The 16,086-nt window shown below is 39.4% G+C and overlaps 1 protein-coding gene across 5 annotated transcripts; it reads left to right on the top strand.

Annotated features, from left to right (window-relative positions):
- Window positions 1-9,691: 9,691 nt before the first annotated feature.
- LOC110665502 (uncharacterized) lies at window positions 9,692-14,310 on the top strand. Of its 5 annotated transcripts, XR_009144948.1 has the most exons (9): window positions 9,693-9,884; window positions 10,361-10,512; window positions 10,590-10,723; window positions 10,898-11,124; window positions 11,225-11,431; window positions 12,582-12,662; window positions 13,524-13,801; window positions 13,870-13,921; window positions 14,022-14,310. XR_009144948.1 is itself a non-coding variant. In XM_058138413.1 (8 exons), the coding sequence occupies exons 1-7, from the start codon at window positions 9,841-9,843 to the stop codon at window positions 13,765-13,767; spliced, it is 1,089 nt and encodes a 362-aa protein (XP_057994396.1). In that variant the 5' UTR covers window positions 9,693-9,840; the 3' UTR covers window positions 13,768-13,801; window positions 13,870-13,986. The 5 variants fall into 5 exon arrangements, 2 of the variants coding, with proteins under 2 accessions (XP_057994396.1, XP_021681356.2); XR_009144949.1 differs by lacking the exons at window positions 13,870-13,921; window positions 14,022-14,310 and adding an exon at window positions 13,129-13,343 and having other exon boundaries at window positions 9,692-9,884; window positions 13,524-13,653; XR_002496911.2 differs by having other exon boundaries at window positions 13,524-13,921.
- Window positions 14,311-16,086: the final 1,776 nt, after the last annotated feature.

Here is a 16,086-nt window from a genome sequence, read left to right as displayed (position 1 = left end):
CAAAATCCATTGAGCGGTTTGTCCAATTTTTGCCCGGGAAGTTTTAGCCCATTTTGATTTTTGGGCTAGATTTCTCGCAAACCATGAACCCCGCGAGAAAACCGAGAGTACCAGAGCGCTCTACTCGTCGAGAGCTTCGCGGCGACATAAATTTCGAATTTTTCCGAGACCGTTTTTCGATGGGTCCCACGAAACTTCGCAGTGTTTTTCCGAGCATTTAATGAGCTTAGAAAATTCCGTAAAATTTATGTACTAACCCCCGTGTTGTGGGCTTCGTGTTGGTATCTTCAATTCGCGGAAATTCGACAGTTGTCCGGGTCTGTAAATTTCCAGCCAGACAGACCGGCTATCGGGAAAAGTCTCCGAATTGAATCGAGGTTTTGGCTACCCCACCATTGTTAGATATCCCGAGCGCATTCCCGAAGTCAAAATCGGCAAAGGTAAACCCGAATATTGCTTTTTCGTAATTTTCTAGTGCTTAAATAGGATTAAAAATTCATAAAATATTCTTGGTAGCTCAGAAAATTATGATTCTTTTTGCAATAGCCTAGTAATATTGCTAAGGACCGCGGGGAAAAGTTTTAGAATTTTTAGAGCTTGTTTGGGTAGTTTTTGCAAAAATGATCAATTATAAGGACTAAATTGAAATTTTACATATTGTGATGGATGACTGATTTGATGGGCCCAGGAGGGGCTGTGTGATGTATGAGTTGCGAATATAGAAGTGTGTTTTGAGCCCTTTTGCAGGTTGGGTAGGTCCTAGGTATAGGGGAGACTCTGCCGGATTTTCGGTACGACTTAGGACGTATTTGGTCTTTTCATGATTTGTATTGAGTCAATTGTGTTAAATAATTATAATGTAATTGTCAGGTGAGCCGGAACAGCCTTCTTCCTCCGCCCAGCTGCCACAGTGACCGTTGTCAAGTCTGTGAGTAAAATATTAATTTTAATTGTAATTTCGATATTATTATATGTTCAAGCATGCCCATGCATCACCTATATGTATATATCTGTGTAGTTAAAATTTAGGCACAATTTATGTTGCATTCATAACTGTTAAAGTGCCATGGATGTTGTTGTGGTAATTTGGACCACTGTGCGTGCGTTAGCGTGCGTGTGATGTGGTGTGGACTATGGATAGGACGGGTAGACACGGCTTGAGATCTTCGCTGGGACCCGGTCCTTCGGGGTAGACACGGCTTGAGTTCTTCGCTGGGACCCAGATTTGGTATTAAGTGGAAGTCCGAGCTAAGTTCTTCGCTGGCACAGGTTGGATTTAAGAGAGCTGTATAGGGGATCAGCTCCCATATATATTATGATTGATATTACTGGGTGTATGAATGCTCCAAATTACCTTTTTGCTGTTATGATGTGAATTTATTGCTGATGTTGCATTTCACTCTACAGGGTGCATTAGTTTTAGATAGTTATAGAGATTATGGTTAAAATTGATATTTTACTCTCTGAGTCGAACGCTCACTCCTGTTCAATATTTTTTTTAGGCTACAGGAGGATTTTATTGTGGTTAACCTGCTTTTCTCATTCGCAGGTTGTTTATCAATATTTGTGTAATTTTATTTACTCCTAGAATTTTCGCATGTGTTAGAAGTATTTATTTAATTTTGGTCTATAATATTATTATCATGTTGGACCTGTAAACGTATAATGATATGCATGTTTGATGGACTGGATGAGGGAGCTGAGCTCCCATATATTTTTACGATGATATGAGTATGTGGAGGGTGAGCTGAGCTCCCCAATTGAGTATTTACTGTGTTTACAGGTCGGGTGAGTCAAAAACTCCCCGTTGGAAGGTCCATTTTATGGCCGGACTCTTTCCGGTTGATTTCTTGAAATTGGGCCCAAATGGGCCTTAGAGTTGGGTTAATGAATAGTTAGGCTTACTACGGGCCTCGGGGGCTTTAGGCTGGCCCAGGTCCTAATGCCGGTCCGGCCCATAGGTTGGGTCGTGACAGATGTGGTATCAAAGCTTAGGCTCCAAATTCATAGGGAAAAATTGTCTAAGTGTTAGGAAGAGTCTACTAGGAGTCACATGCGGAAAATAGGGTCCACATTCATCTTGCATTGTCATCTTTGCTTCTAGTTTCTGCTTCATATATTGTGTGTAAATATGAGTCTCTAAAGCTGTGTAACCTGTTGTTTTGAATTTTGTGGGCTAATGCTGCTGAATTTCAGGAAAATGCGTAGAAGCAGGATAGCTGCCACTGCACCAGAACCAGATGTGCTTGACGAGGTGTCAGCACAGGATGAGGCGCCTGCCCTGAGGAGGCGGGGTAGGAGGCCTAGAGCTGCTCAAGTAGAAGAGTAGGCCGCGATTCGAGATCGATCTTTCATGGCACAGGGTCCCATGGACCCCATGGCAGCTACTCTAGCTGGGTTGCAGAGAACCATCGACATGATGGCACAGTATATGGTCCATCCTCCACAACAGCAGCAGTCCACCGCACCAAGAGGGGAACCTTACAAACAGATAATTAATTTCAAGAAGTTAGTGCCTGGAACTTATGATGTGTTAGATGATGCATATCGATTTTTGGATTCCTATGACAGCGAGAGCAGTGCGATTGGTGATAGAAGACTTATAGAGTGTATGCAGCATGTCATGGGGCCTATGCCTAGACAATGGATGAATGACTACATATTACCTCGGATGGAGGGTTTGTCGTGGACTCAGTTTGTGGAACTGTTCATCAATCAGTTTGTGCCAGAAAGCTTCAAGGATCAAAATGGTAGGTCTGTAGATGAATATGCTACAGAATTTCTGGAACTGAGCAGGTATGCCCATACAGCAGTGGCTACAGAAATTATGAAGGTGAAGAGGTTCCTAAAGGGGCTTGACAGGAGGTATGCAAACCTGGCCATGATGTCGGATCAGTCTTTTGATGTGGTGGTTGATCGAGCCAGACAGATTGAGATTAGCTATGCTGTGGATGACAGCAGAAGAGCAAAGAAAAACAGAGCAGAGGGTTCTTCAGGTGTTCCCCACATGGGTACTACGGATAGTGGTGGTCAAACTAATTACAGAGGAAGAAGCAGGAATAAGAGGAGTGGTTTTAGACACAAATCCCAAGGGTTCAGACCAGGGTAAGGATCCAGCAGTGGTCACAGTTCGGGATACAGCAGTTCTGGTTCTGGTTTAGGATCCTCTATGGCACCTTGTGCACAGTGTGGAAGGGGACATTCAGGACCTTGTATGATGGGTTCAGGAGTATGCTTCAGGTGTGGCCAACCAGGTCACTTTGCTAGGGAATGCCCCGTGTTCAGCGAGCCACAGATAGGGTCACAGGGTTCTATTGCAAATGTTCCTCGTCAGTTGTATCCGGGTGCTTCCAGCATGGCAGGCGGTCAGTTCAGTGGCCAACAGGGCCGAGGACAAAGGGGACATGGATTTGGAGGCAGATCAGGAGGTAGAAGTCAATATCAGGATTCTGCCACTAAGGGTAGGGGTCAAGCTCGGGTTTTCACCCTGACCCATCAGGATGCTCAGGCTTCAAATGCAGTTGTGGCAGGTATTCTTCTGGTCTGTTCCTATGAGGCTCGTGTTTTAATAGATTCGGGTGCTACGCACTCATTTATCTCCCCTGTGTTTGTCATGAGGTTGGGTAGGAACCCTACAACTTTAGAATGCCCTTTGTCGGTAGCTACCCCACTTAGTGACAACATAGATGTAGATATGGTTTTTCCGAGTAGCCCAGCAGTAGTGGATGGAAAGATCCTCCCAGCAAACTTGGTTCCTCTACCAGTAATGAATTTCGATGTAATCTTGGGAATGGATTGGTTGGCAACTCATTATGCCACTTTAGACTGCAGGAATAAAAAGGTGTATTTTCACATACCTGGTGTGAAAGAGTTTAGTTTTGATGGTGACAGGAGCGTGGCTCCATATAATTTGGTTTCAGCAATTAGTGCTAGAAAAATGTTGAGGCGTGGATATCAAGGATATTTGGCATTGGTGAGAGATACATCTGTAAAAGGTGTTAACATGGAAAATGTTCCTGTTGTCAGAGAATTCATGGATGTCTTCCCTGAAGAGCTTCCTGGGTTGCCACCAGAAAGGGAAATAGAGTTCTATATTGATATTATTCTGGGTACAAATCCCATATCAATGCCGCCTTACAGGATGGCACCAGCAGAATTGAAAGAGCTAAAGGAGCAACTACAGGAGCTTTTGGACAAGGGTTTCATACGTCCGAGCACTTCACCCTGGGGTGCTCCTATTCTATTTGTGAAAAAGAAAGATGGGTCATTGAGGTTGTGTATTGACTATAGACAGCTGAACAAGGTGACTGTTAAGAACAAGTATCCACTTCCTCGGATCGACGATCTGTTTGATCAGCTCCAAGGGGCTAGATTCTTTTCCAAGATAGACCTGCGATCAGGCTACCATCAGTTGAGAATCAGGAATGAGGACGTGTCCAAAATGGCATTCAGGACAAGATATGGTTATTATGAGTTCTTGGTGATGTCTTTTGGACTCACTAATACACCAGCAGCCTTCATGGACTTGATGAATAAGGTGTTCAAGCCGTTTTTGGACCGTTTTGTCATCGTATTCATAGATGACATTTTGGTATACTCTCGAACCGAGGAGGAACACGTGTGGTACTTGAGGATGGTGTTGCAGACTTTGAGGGAGCACCAGCTGTATTCCAAATTTTCAAAATGTGAATTTTGGCTAGAAAGCACTCATTCTTGGGACACGTGGTTTCTAGTGAAGGTATTCGAGTGGATCCCAAGAAAATTGAAGCTGTAACTGATTGGCTTAGGCCTACAACAGTCACTGAGGTGCGAAGTTTTCTGGGTCTAGCTGGCTACTATAGGCGTTTTGTGCATGATTTTTCCAGGATAGCGGCTCCCCTAACTAAGTTGACTCGGAAGAATGTTCCATTCATTTGGACAGATGACTGTGAGAAGAGTTTCCAGACACTTAAGGAGCGTCTAACCACCGCCCCTGTGTTGACACTACCTATGAGTGGTGAAGGATACACGGTGTACTGTGACGCCTCCAGAGTTAGCCTAGGGTATGTTTTGATGCAGAATGGAAAAGTAGTGGCTTATGCTTCAAGACAGCTGAAGAGGCAAGAGCAAAACTACCCCACCCATGATTTGGAAATGGCGGCTGTAGTCTTTGCACTAAAAATCTAGAGACACTACCTGTATGGTGAAGTGTGCGAGATATACACCGACTACAAGAGTTTGAAGTACATCTTCCAACAGAGGGATTTAAACTTGAGACAGAGGAGATGGATGGAGCTTCTGAAAGACTATGATTGCACTATCCAGTACCACCCTGGGAAGGCCAATGTAGTAGTAGATGCTTTGAGCAGAAAATCTTCTGGCAGTTTGGCGCACATTTCAGCAGAGAAAAGACTGTTGATTGAGGAAATACATGAGCTGATGGATCAAGGTTTAATCTTAGATCTTTCAGATGAGGGGGTATTGTTGGCTCATTTTTCAGTGAGGCTAGACTTGCGGGACAGAGTTAGAGTTTCCCAGCACAGAGACCAACAATTGATGAAGATCATAGAAAGAGTACAGCAAGGTGAAGGTGGTGAGTTTGGATTTGCCAATGATGGCGCCCTAGTGCAAGGTTCTAGGACATGTGTGCCCGATGTGGACAATCTCAGAGATGAAATCATGCGAGAGGCACACTATACACTGTACAGTGTTCACCCAGGCTCCACCAAGATGTACCATGATGTGAAGGATAGCTATTGGTGGAATGGCATGAAGAGAGACATAGCAGACTTTGTGTCCAAGTGCTTGACTTGTCAGAAGGTGAAGTTTGAACATCAGAGACCATCAGGGAAGCTGCAAGAGCTTCCTATCCCAGAATGGAAGTGGGAAATGATTACTATAGATTTTGTAACTGGGTTGCCTCGTACCACGCGAGGATATGATTCGATATGGGTAATTGTAGACCGTCTAACCAAATCAGCTTACTTCTTGCCTGTGAAGACTACATATTCTGTGGCACAGTATGCCCGACTCTACATTCGAGAAATAGTCAGATTGCATGGAGTTCCGGCTTCCATAATATCTGACAGAGGGCCCCCAGTTCACTTCTCGATTTTGGAGAAAGTTGCAGGAGGCACTTGGCACACAGTTGAACTTTAGTACGGCTTTCCACCCTCAGACAGACGGACAGTCGGAAAGGACAATCCAAACACTGGAAGACATGCTTCGCATGAGTGTTTTTGATTTTGGAGGTCAATGGAATGATTAGCTAACTTTGGTGGAGTTTGCCTACAATAACAGTTACCATTCCAGCATCGGGATGACACCCTATGAGGTATTCTATGGAAGAAAGTGTAGGTCTCTTCTATGTTGGACGGAAATGGGAGAAGCAAAGGTACATGATGTAGACCTAGTGTAGTACACTTCAGAGATAGTCCCTTTAATCAGGGAATGATTGATAACAGCTTTCAGTAGGCAGAAGAGTTATGCAGACCCCAGACGAATGGATGTGGAGTTTGCAGTAGGCGACTACGTATTCCTGAAGGTTTCTCCGATGAAGGGAGTCATGAGATTTGGAAAGAAGGGCAAGTTGACACCTCGGTATATTGGACCTTTTGAGGTTACTGATAGAGTTGGAGCAGTTGCCTACTGGTTGGACCTACCACCCAACCTTTCTCACGTTCATCCTGTGTTTCACATCTCCATGCTCAGGAAATACATTCCAGATTCTTCCCATGTACTACACAGCCGGATGTAATAGAGCTAAAAGAAAATTTGACATTTGAGGAGCAACCTGTAGCCATAGTGGACTACCAAGTAAGACAGCTAAGATCAAAACAGATCCCTATGGTTAAGGTTTTGTGGAGGAGCCAGTCGGTGGAAGAGTGTACCTGGGAGTCAGAATGGGACATGCGTAGCAAGTACTCTTATCTGTTCAATGTGTAATCATGTACTTTATTCTGCCTTGTGTAAAATTCGAGAACGAATTTTCTGTAAGGTGGGAAGAATGTAACACCCCAAAATTTTAAAATTTATTATTTTATGAGTATTATTGATATTTTAATATTATTTAAATTTTAAGAAATTATTTGAGATTTTTCTGATTTTAAAAATCGGGTTCGATTTTCAGAATTTTTAAAAATTAAAAATATATTTGGAGTCTATAAATTTTTAAAAATTTATTTAAAGACCACGTGGCAAAATTAAAAATTTATTTGGAGTCTATAAATTTTTCTGAGTTTTCTAGAATTTTTTCAGAATTTTTGGACCTCGTTTTCGGTCCCAATGCAGAGTAAAAATTTAAAATTTTGTATCCTGAATCGAACCGGCCGAATCGAACCTAATCGGATCGGACCCATCGAATCGGACCGGCCTTTTCTTTTTCTTCCTTCTTCTCCCCTCGCGCGTCCCGACCCTCCTCTCTTCCTCTTCCGTTTTCTCTCTCCTCCCTCCTCCCCTTGCTGCGCCGCCGCCTCCCCTGCCACCCCAGCTCACGGCACCGCAGGCAGCAGCGGCGCGGCGGCGACGCAAGCGCCCCGCTTCGTCTTCCCGGCCGAAATCAGGCCGATCCGGCCACCAATTAGACCGGGTCTTGTGTTTAAATCCATCTACTCGTCGAGAGCTTTCCATAGACACCAAGAACACCGAAATCCATTAAGCGGTTTGTCCAATTTTTGTCCAGAAAGTTTTATCCCATTTTGATTTTTGGGCTAGATTTCTCGCAAACCGTGAACCCCACGAGAAAACGAGAGTACCAGAGTGCTCCACTCGTCGAGAGCTTCGCGACGACATAAATTTCGAATTTTTCCTACATCGTTTTTCGATGGGTCCCACGGAACTTCGCAGTGTTTTTCCGAGCATTTAATGAGCTTAGAAAATTCCGTAAAATTTATGTACTAACCCCCGTGTTGTGGGCTTCGTGTAGGTATCTTCAATTCGCGGAAATTCGACAGTTGTCCGGGTCTGTGAATTTCCGGCCAGACAGACCGGCTACCGGGAAAAGTCTCCAAATTGAATCGAGGTTTTGGCTACCCCACCATTGTTAGACATCCCGAGCGCGTTCCCGAAGTCGGAATCGACAAAGGTAAACCCGAACCTTACTTTTTCGTAATTTTCTAGTGCTTAAATAGGATTAAAAATCTATAAAATATTCTTGGTAGCTCAGAAAATTATGATTCTTTTTTCAATAGTCTAGTAATATTGCTAAGGACCGCGGGGCAAATTTTTAGAATTTTTAGAGCTTGTTTGGGTAGTTTTTGCAAAAATGATCAATTATAAGGACTAAATTGAAATTTTACATATTGTGATGGATGACTGATTTGATGGGCCCAGGAGGGGCTGTGTGATGTGATTGTATTGTGGATATATGAGTTGCGAATATAGAAGTGTGTTTTGAGCCCTTTTGCAGGTTGGGTAGGTTCTAGGTATAGGGGAGACTTTGCCGGATTTTCGGTACGACTTAGGACGTATTTGGTCTTTTCATGATTTGTATTGAGTCAATTGTGTTAAATAATTATAATGTAATTGTCAGGTGAGCCGGAACAGCCTTCTTCCTCCGCCCAACCGCCACAGTGACCGTTATCAAGTCTGTGAGTAAAATATTAATTTTAATTATAATTTCGATATTATTATATGTTCAAGCATGCTCATGCATCACCTATATGTGTATATCTGTGTAGTTAAAATTTAGGCACGATTTATGTTGCATTCATAACTGTTAAAGTGCCATGGATGTTGTTGTGGTAATTTGGAGCAGTGTGCGTGCATTAGCGTGCGCGTGATGTGGTGTGGACTATGGATAGGACGGGTAGACACGGCTTGAGATCTTCTCTGGGACCCGGTCCTTCGGGGTAGACACGGCTTGAGTTCTTCGCTGGGACCCCGATTTGGTTATTAAGTGGAAGTCCGAGCTGAGTTCTTCGCTGGCACAGGTTGGATTTAAGAGATTATGGTTGGATCAGCTCCCATATATATTATGATTGATATTACTGAGTGTGTGAGTGCTCCAAATTACCTTTTTGCTGTTATGATGTGAATTTATTACTGATGTTGCATTTCACTCTACAGGGTGCATTAGTTTTAGATAGTTATAGAGATTATGGTTAAAATTGATATTTTACTCTCTGAATCGAATGCTCACTCCTGGTCAATATTTACTCCTAGAATTTCCGCATGTATTAGAAGTATTTATTTGATTTTGGTCTATAATATTATTATCATGTTAGACCTATAAACATATAATGATATGCATGTTTGATGGACTGGATGAGGGAGCTGAGCTCCCATATATTTTTACGATGATATGAGTATGTGGAGGGTGAGCTGAGCTCCCCAATTGAGTATTTACTGTGTTTACAAGTTGGGTGAGTCAAAAACTCTCTGTTGGAAGGTCCATTTTATGGCCGGATTCTGTCCGGTTGATTTCTTGAAATTGGGCCCAAATGGACTTTAGAGTTGGGTTAATGAATAGTTAGGCTTACAACGGGCTTCGAAATTTTAGGCTGGCCCAAGTCCTAGTGTCGGTCCGGCACATAGGTTGGGTCGTGACATTTTAGATAAATATTCCTAATCTGTAGGTGAAATTATATTTATATATGTATATACATGAAGGGTGTTTTTTAATATAAAATTGAATTTATTTAGAAATAATTTAAATTAAATATTTAATTAAAATATGTATTGAATTAATTAAGGTGTACATAAAAAGTAGGCGAGCAATTTGTTGGGAATGAAATATGCCTTGAAAAACGCCCAATTCCCGACCTGTGTTGTGTCTACTGTCAGTCCTTGGGCGTGATTTTTCCTACTAACCGATATAGAAAAGAGAAAAAATCTCCCTTCAATTTTAGCTGATACATCTACATGGATTCCGATTCTTACTCACCAACAAAAGCCCTAACCACAAGGTTCATCACTCTCTCTTTAAGTGCTTGTTGCTTGGTTTGAAGCGAAAATGTGGAAAAGGAATTGAATTTTCTCTTTGGTTTTCGCTTTGTGTTTGTGAATGTAATTATCGTTTTCTCTGAGCTAGTCTTCCCCAGCATACAATTCTGTAACATAATCATCATTTTAGCCGTCCTCCATATTCTACTCTAAGGTAGTGTTCGTTTTGATTAATCCAGGTAGACTAACCTTGGTGAGTACCATTATGGTAACTTACCTATAGGATGTAAACCCAATTGCAGAAATGCCTTTATTAGAGTAAAACATTGCTGAGCATATCATCATGCAGTGTCAGTAATGCATATCCACCCATCAGAAAATTTCCAGCATTTTCCATATGAAATTTCAGAGATTAAATGAATTTCTTTGCAGAAAGACATATAATTCTTATCTTGGCCTGATTTAAATGGATAATTGCAAATCATGTATTTGTTTGCAGGTACAAATGTTATGCATGCTACAAGCAATATAAGAAAAAGGAACATCTTGTTGAACACATGAAGATCTCGTACCACTCAGCTCATGAGCCCAGATGTGCAGTGTGTCAGAAGCATTGCAAATCTTTTGAATCTCTGAGAATGCATCTTACTGGTATGATGCTATTTCATTTTCATCCTGCTTTATCTGTTAATAAGTTGTTTATATTGGCTTTTACTCTTATCATTTAGGTCCATTGGCAAAAGCAAATTGTTCACAGATTTTCTCTGACCGAGGTTGCAATCTTTGCTTGGAAGTTTTTGATAGCCCCAATTCTCTTGACAAGCACAGGGAAATGTGCTGCCTATCTGCAACTGCTTCCCTTGTAAGACAATTCTTAAGATTTGAAGCATTCCTTGCAAAAATTAAGAAACCAATATTTTTTTGTTGCTTCTAGTTTATTTTTATTTTTCCCCTTTTAAGTGATCAGTTACTGAAAGTTATTAGAATCACTTGCTTTTAGGTGCTAAAATTTGGAAGTTTTGGTTGTTTTTTGTAGGCAGCTAATATACCAACTTGCGCAGAATCACATATTTATATTTCAGGATCAGTTGATGAAACTTATGCTTGCAAAGGTGTTGAAGCCGTTGCTATCGACTGTGAAATGGTCGGTGGTGGAAGTGATGGATCACTTAGTCTTTGTGCTAGGGTGTGCCTTATTGATGAAGATGAAAATATAATTTTCCACTCGTATGTTCAACCTCAAATTCCTGTAACTAACTACAGGTACTTCTAAAATCTTATGTTATTATTTAATTCTTCAAAATACAGAAGATATTAATAGGTATGGGTTTGATTGTCATTCACATTTGTTCAAATGTTTCAGATATGAAATAACTGGCTTAACTGAAGAGCACCTAAGAGATGCCATGCCACTTAAGGAAGTGCAAGATAAAATTTTAGAAATTTTGTACAATGGGGAATCTATTGGAAAACTAAGATTGAGTGGTGGAAAAGCAAGGCTTCTTGTGGGTCATTCCTTGGACCATGATTTGGATTGCTTGAGAATGTTCTATCCTGATCATCTGTTGAGGTACATTAATCCATTTAGATTAGATAAATTGACTTGATTATTGAAATTAGCTCATATAATATTCTGTGATGATGATGTTATTTTGTGGATGAATTCTTGTGGTTCTTGATACATATTATCCATTTCCATTTGGTTAGTAGCAGTCAATTTGTCCACTTTTGGGTGGACTAATCCTAAGATATTACCATTTGTGACATTGTTTGAGACTTGAGTAATATCATGGCCATGTTAATGTTATCTAAACCAAGTGACGTTTCCTCATATAATTGGATACAAATATCTTTTCTTTGTGTAACAAGCACAGCTGCGATTCTGGAGTTGTTAGTTTTGCAGTGACTCTTCTTTAGTATAATAACTGTCTAATCTCCTTTCAGAAATATGTCCACATTCTAATTGTTTATGTGATCAGGTTATCATAAAGGCAGTTGTCTTTGTGGTGTTAAACACCTGCCCATACCCAATCATTGACCAGCAAGCTTTAGGAAGCTTGCTTTAAAGTTAAAAAATTAAAGGTTAAGTGTTACTCTTATAAATTCTAAAGGAGTAATTATTAAAGAGGTAAAAAAAATAATTAATGGAATTTGGTAGGAGGTTAGTTAAAAAACTTAAATGAGAGGTTAAAAGTAAGGGTAATAGTTACTCCTTGTTAACCTCATACCCAATGCCCCATTAGAGTTATCAAAATAGATTACTATTTTTGGCAAGTTCTGTATGAGAACTCAAAATGAGATTTGTCTTTGTACTTGCAAACTAAAAGTTGACTGTTGTTGACCTCAATACTGATAGTACTGAGTAAATAAATAGAGGATATAAAGGAAATAGTTTTAGTAAAGTTCTACTGATAGATTTAAAGGTTCTTCCTAGAGATATTGATGTCTGAAATAAATAACTTGTACTATTCAATGTAAATTTTTTGGGTGTTCTCCCAATTCTGTATGTGATTGATTTGAACATGTTGACCAAAAAGGTCTTGATCTTTGTGTGATTTTTCAATTTTGGCCTAACCATTTAATCTTATCAATTATGTCGATGAACTTTAATTGGTATCAGTTCTGGTTAATATAGTGAGGGGAATTTGGAATGCGAATGTAGGAAATTGCTTAAAAATACTTTTTTTTTTTCTATGGCATATTAAATTTTGATCATGTAGGGATACAGCAAAATACCCTCCTTTGATGAAGACTAATCTGGTTAGCCACTCACTGAAGTACCTTGTGCAATCATATCTAGGGTAAGTTGCTCTTCTTTTCTGGTTCATTGTTCATGGTGTTGTTGAATTATTCTACAATGTTTATTTTCTTCTTCTTCTTCTTCTTCTTCCTCCTCCTCCTCCTCCTCCTCCTCCTCCTCCTAAGGTTTCCTTCCTTTTAAGATTACCTGTTTGAATTCTTCTGTACTAACCGTATTGCACTTTTTTTTTTTGCTTTTTTGGAAGTAAAATGCTTGAAAGAACAAACTTTAACTCTTTCTTATACTCTCTGATTTTACAATACTTCCTCATGAGGTTTCCTTCCTTTTAAGATTACCTATTTTAACTCTTCTGCTCTAACTATATTGCACTCTTTTTATTTTTGGAAGTAAAATGCTTGAAAGGACAAACTTTAACTCTTTCTTATACACTCTGATTTTACAATACTAAATTTTTATGGTCCCAGGTTTTCTGCCTTTTAGGATTGACAAACTTTCTAAATTTGCAGTGGAAAAGACTGGAAAGGATATCCCAACAAAAATTTTGGAGAAGTTGATATTAAGATTTGAGAAAAAAACATTTTTTTTTCCCTTTTGTGTGTGTGTGCACGCGCGTGTGGGATTGATGTTGTTGGGTCAGTATATCCCTCTCTAATGCTGTTTTTCCTTTACATGAGAGACTAGATACCTAGAATCTGCTTGCAACTAACAGATGCAACTTCAGGTGAATTTGACAAACATCATACTCTTCTGTTTACCTAGGGCCACTTTAAGAGGTGACAAGCATCATACTTGTCTTTTTACCTTTTTTCTCCATTATAGGGGCCTTGACTACGCAATCTACACTAAAAAAATTACAAAAAAAAAGCTATTCACTTGTCGTAATAAAACTTCTGCTTCACAGGTATGATATTCAGACAGGGGTACATGATCCTTATGAAGACTGTGTATCAGTGATGAGACTGTACAAGAGAATGCGTGGCCAAAATCATCAGGTGGAAGGATCAGGGATAGAAAGTATCTGTGATGGTTTTGACTTCTGGAAACCCAAGGAACTTGAGAAGATGACCCCAGAAGAGCTATATGAGATCTCAAGATCAAATTACAGATGTTGGTGTCTGGACTTAAAAGCCAGCAATCCTGCTTGATGTAAATCTTCTGAACAAGTAGAAAAATTGAGAGGTAATGCCAGTTATTTTCTTATACACAGGCCACAAACTTTCTTTGTTGACATTTGAAGAGGTTTGTAGGATCAACCATTCACTAGCCAGCAGCTTCTCATAGAGCTGCAGTTCTTTCCCAGTTAACGCACTTATCTTTGTATTTTAATTAGATTTCTTGATTAGATCCCATTTGTTACAAACTTAGCCAATTGTGATGGTACATCATGCATATTTTGTAGGTTCAAGAGCTGTAAACGGGATCCTGCAGTTCTGTCTCATCTGTTGGTTTTGAGGAGTATACCGAGCTATTGATTTTCCACCCATTCTTATTCCAGTGGCCATCTTTTGCTGCTCACAGAATATGAACATGATGTCTAAGATTTGAAATATTTTCAGAAAATGAATTATTGGTCAGTGTGGGTGCTTGGGTGGAGAAAAAAGAAATGGTTCTATGTTGCTGCATCTTGGCAACCCAATAGTTTTTGTACGATTACATAAATATAATAGTATATATCTTTAATATTTTAACATATTTTAATGAAATACCATGATCATGTAATATTATTATATTTTCCCAGACTATTGCAAAGAAGAAAGAGTTGCTCTGCAAAAAGAGTAATAAAATAACAAATGGTTTCTCAATAGAAGGGAACTTGGAGCAAAGACCTGCAGGTGCAGGCTGCAGAACGGGAGAAGCATTTTTCTTTAACTTGAAAAAGCTGGTATATTTGATAATTACTAGGGGCTTAGCAGAATTCGGTTCAAATCGAAAAATTGAACTGAATTGAGTTAATTTGGTTCAATCGATTCGGTTTTAAAATTAAATCGGTTCGGTTTGGTTTTAAATTATAAAAATTTCGGTTATTTCGGTTCGGTTTGATTTTTGAAGAGAAAAAAATCGGTTAAACCGAATCGAATAGTAATTTATATAATTAAATCAAACTAAATCGAATCGAATTGATTTTTGAATTGATTTATTTTTATGAAAAATTTATGAATTATATTTAATTTTATATATATTAATTATTTAATTTCATTGATTAATGGTTATTAGGTTCAAATCAAAGTTAAAATTAGACTAAATAACTTGAAAATCAAGTCTAAATTTAAAAATCAATAAAAAATCAAACCGATCGGTTTAAATCGAACCGAACTGAAATAGAACGGTTTCGTTCGATTCGATTTTTCATCCATTTCGGTTTGGTTCGATTTCTAAAATTTACAGTTTGATTTTTATAATTTAATTCGATTCGGTTCGATTCGATTCGGTTTAAACCAAATGCTCACCCCTAATAATTACCCCTGAAGCCAATCTCACTCCTTTTCCATAAATACTTGTTCCATGAAGAATGCCATATAATTTTGGCTTCATTCAGCAGCTGCAAATGCTTTGTCTTATTGTTGTCGTGCAGGCAAATACTAATAAAATAAAATTGGCAAGATGCTCAAATGTCAAAATCTCGTCCCATATATATATATAATCTAAAATCTGAAAACTGAGACCGACATAAAAGCAGCTGTTACGGATATTGTGATCCCTTGCCTTCGTACCGTCAGCAACCTTGAAGCTGAATGCCCCGCGGCACAAGAGGTATCATCCCAAATGCGCGCAGGTGACCAACGTCCATAGCACTGCCAAGGAAAACGTCCGACGGTGATTGAGCGGCATTGGTTGTCTATGCGAATCATTCACAGTGAAACTCCAGTAATGGGAAATCGTTTCCCTTCGTCTTAGGGGTTGCCAGCGTCATTGGTCTGGTCCTGCGTGAGGTATAGAAACTAGGAGGTTTGTGTGGATTGGTGTTAAGGTGTGGAACTATTGTTCTATAATGTAATATCACGTTATGGAAATTGGATAGAATTAATCTAAAATTTAAATATGCCGATTTTATTTAATTGAAATTAAAAATTTTAAAATTTATTTGACAATAAATTTTTAAAAACTTATATGGTTTTCTTATTTAAAGATAAGTTTAAAAAAAAAAATCTTTCATTTTATTTTTATTTTTTAAAAAATTCAACGTAAAGTATTTAATATTTTAATTCAAGTGTTACGACCCGAATCCTGGCCGAATCAGCACTAAAATTTGGATCAGTATAAAACCTCCAAAGCTAGTAGTAAAGCCTAACTATTCCTAGTCCAACCATAAAACCCATCACTATTGTCCAAATCCAAGAAAACAAACGAATAAAGTTCGACCTTAAAATGGGCTACCTAACGAGGAGTAATAGCTCATCCGACCTGTAATCACAATATATCTCTTTTTGGGAAACTTAGCTTACCCTCACAATTCTCAAACAATA

The sequence above is a fragment of the Hevea brasiliensis genome, chromosome 2 (assembly GCF_030052815.1).
Source record: "Hevea brasiliensis isolate MT/VB/25A 57/8 chromosome 2, ASM3005281v1, whole genome shotgun sequence".
Taxonomy (NCBI): domain Eukaryota; kingdom Viridiplantae; phylum Streptophyta; class Magnoliopsida; order Malpighiales; family Euphorbiaceae; genus Hevea; species Hevea brasiliensis.
Note: the sequence above shows the minus strand (reverse complement) of the source record. Positions and strands in the feature narration are given on the sequence as shown.

Bases quoted from the DNA above. Each gene is read 5' to 3' on its own strand.
- LOC110665502 (XM_021825664.2), top strand. From the start codon at position 9,841: ATGGATTCCGATTCTTACTCACCAACAAAAGCCCTAACCACAAG. The intron at 9,885-10,360 runs GTTCATCACTCT...ATTTGTTTGCAG, and splicing joins ACAAAAGCCCTAACCACAAG to GTACAAATGTTATGCATGCT. The intron at 10,513-10,589 runs GTATGATGCTAT...CTTATCATTTAG, and splicing joins TCTGAGAATGCATCTTACTG to GTCCATTGGCAAAAGCAAAT.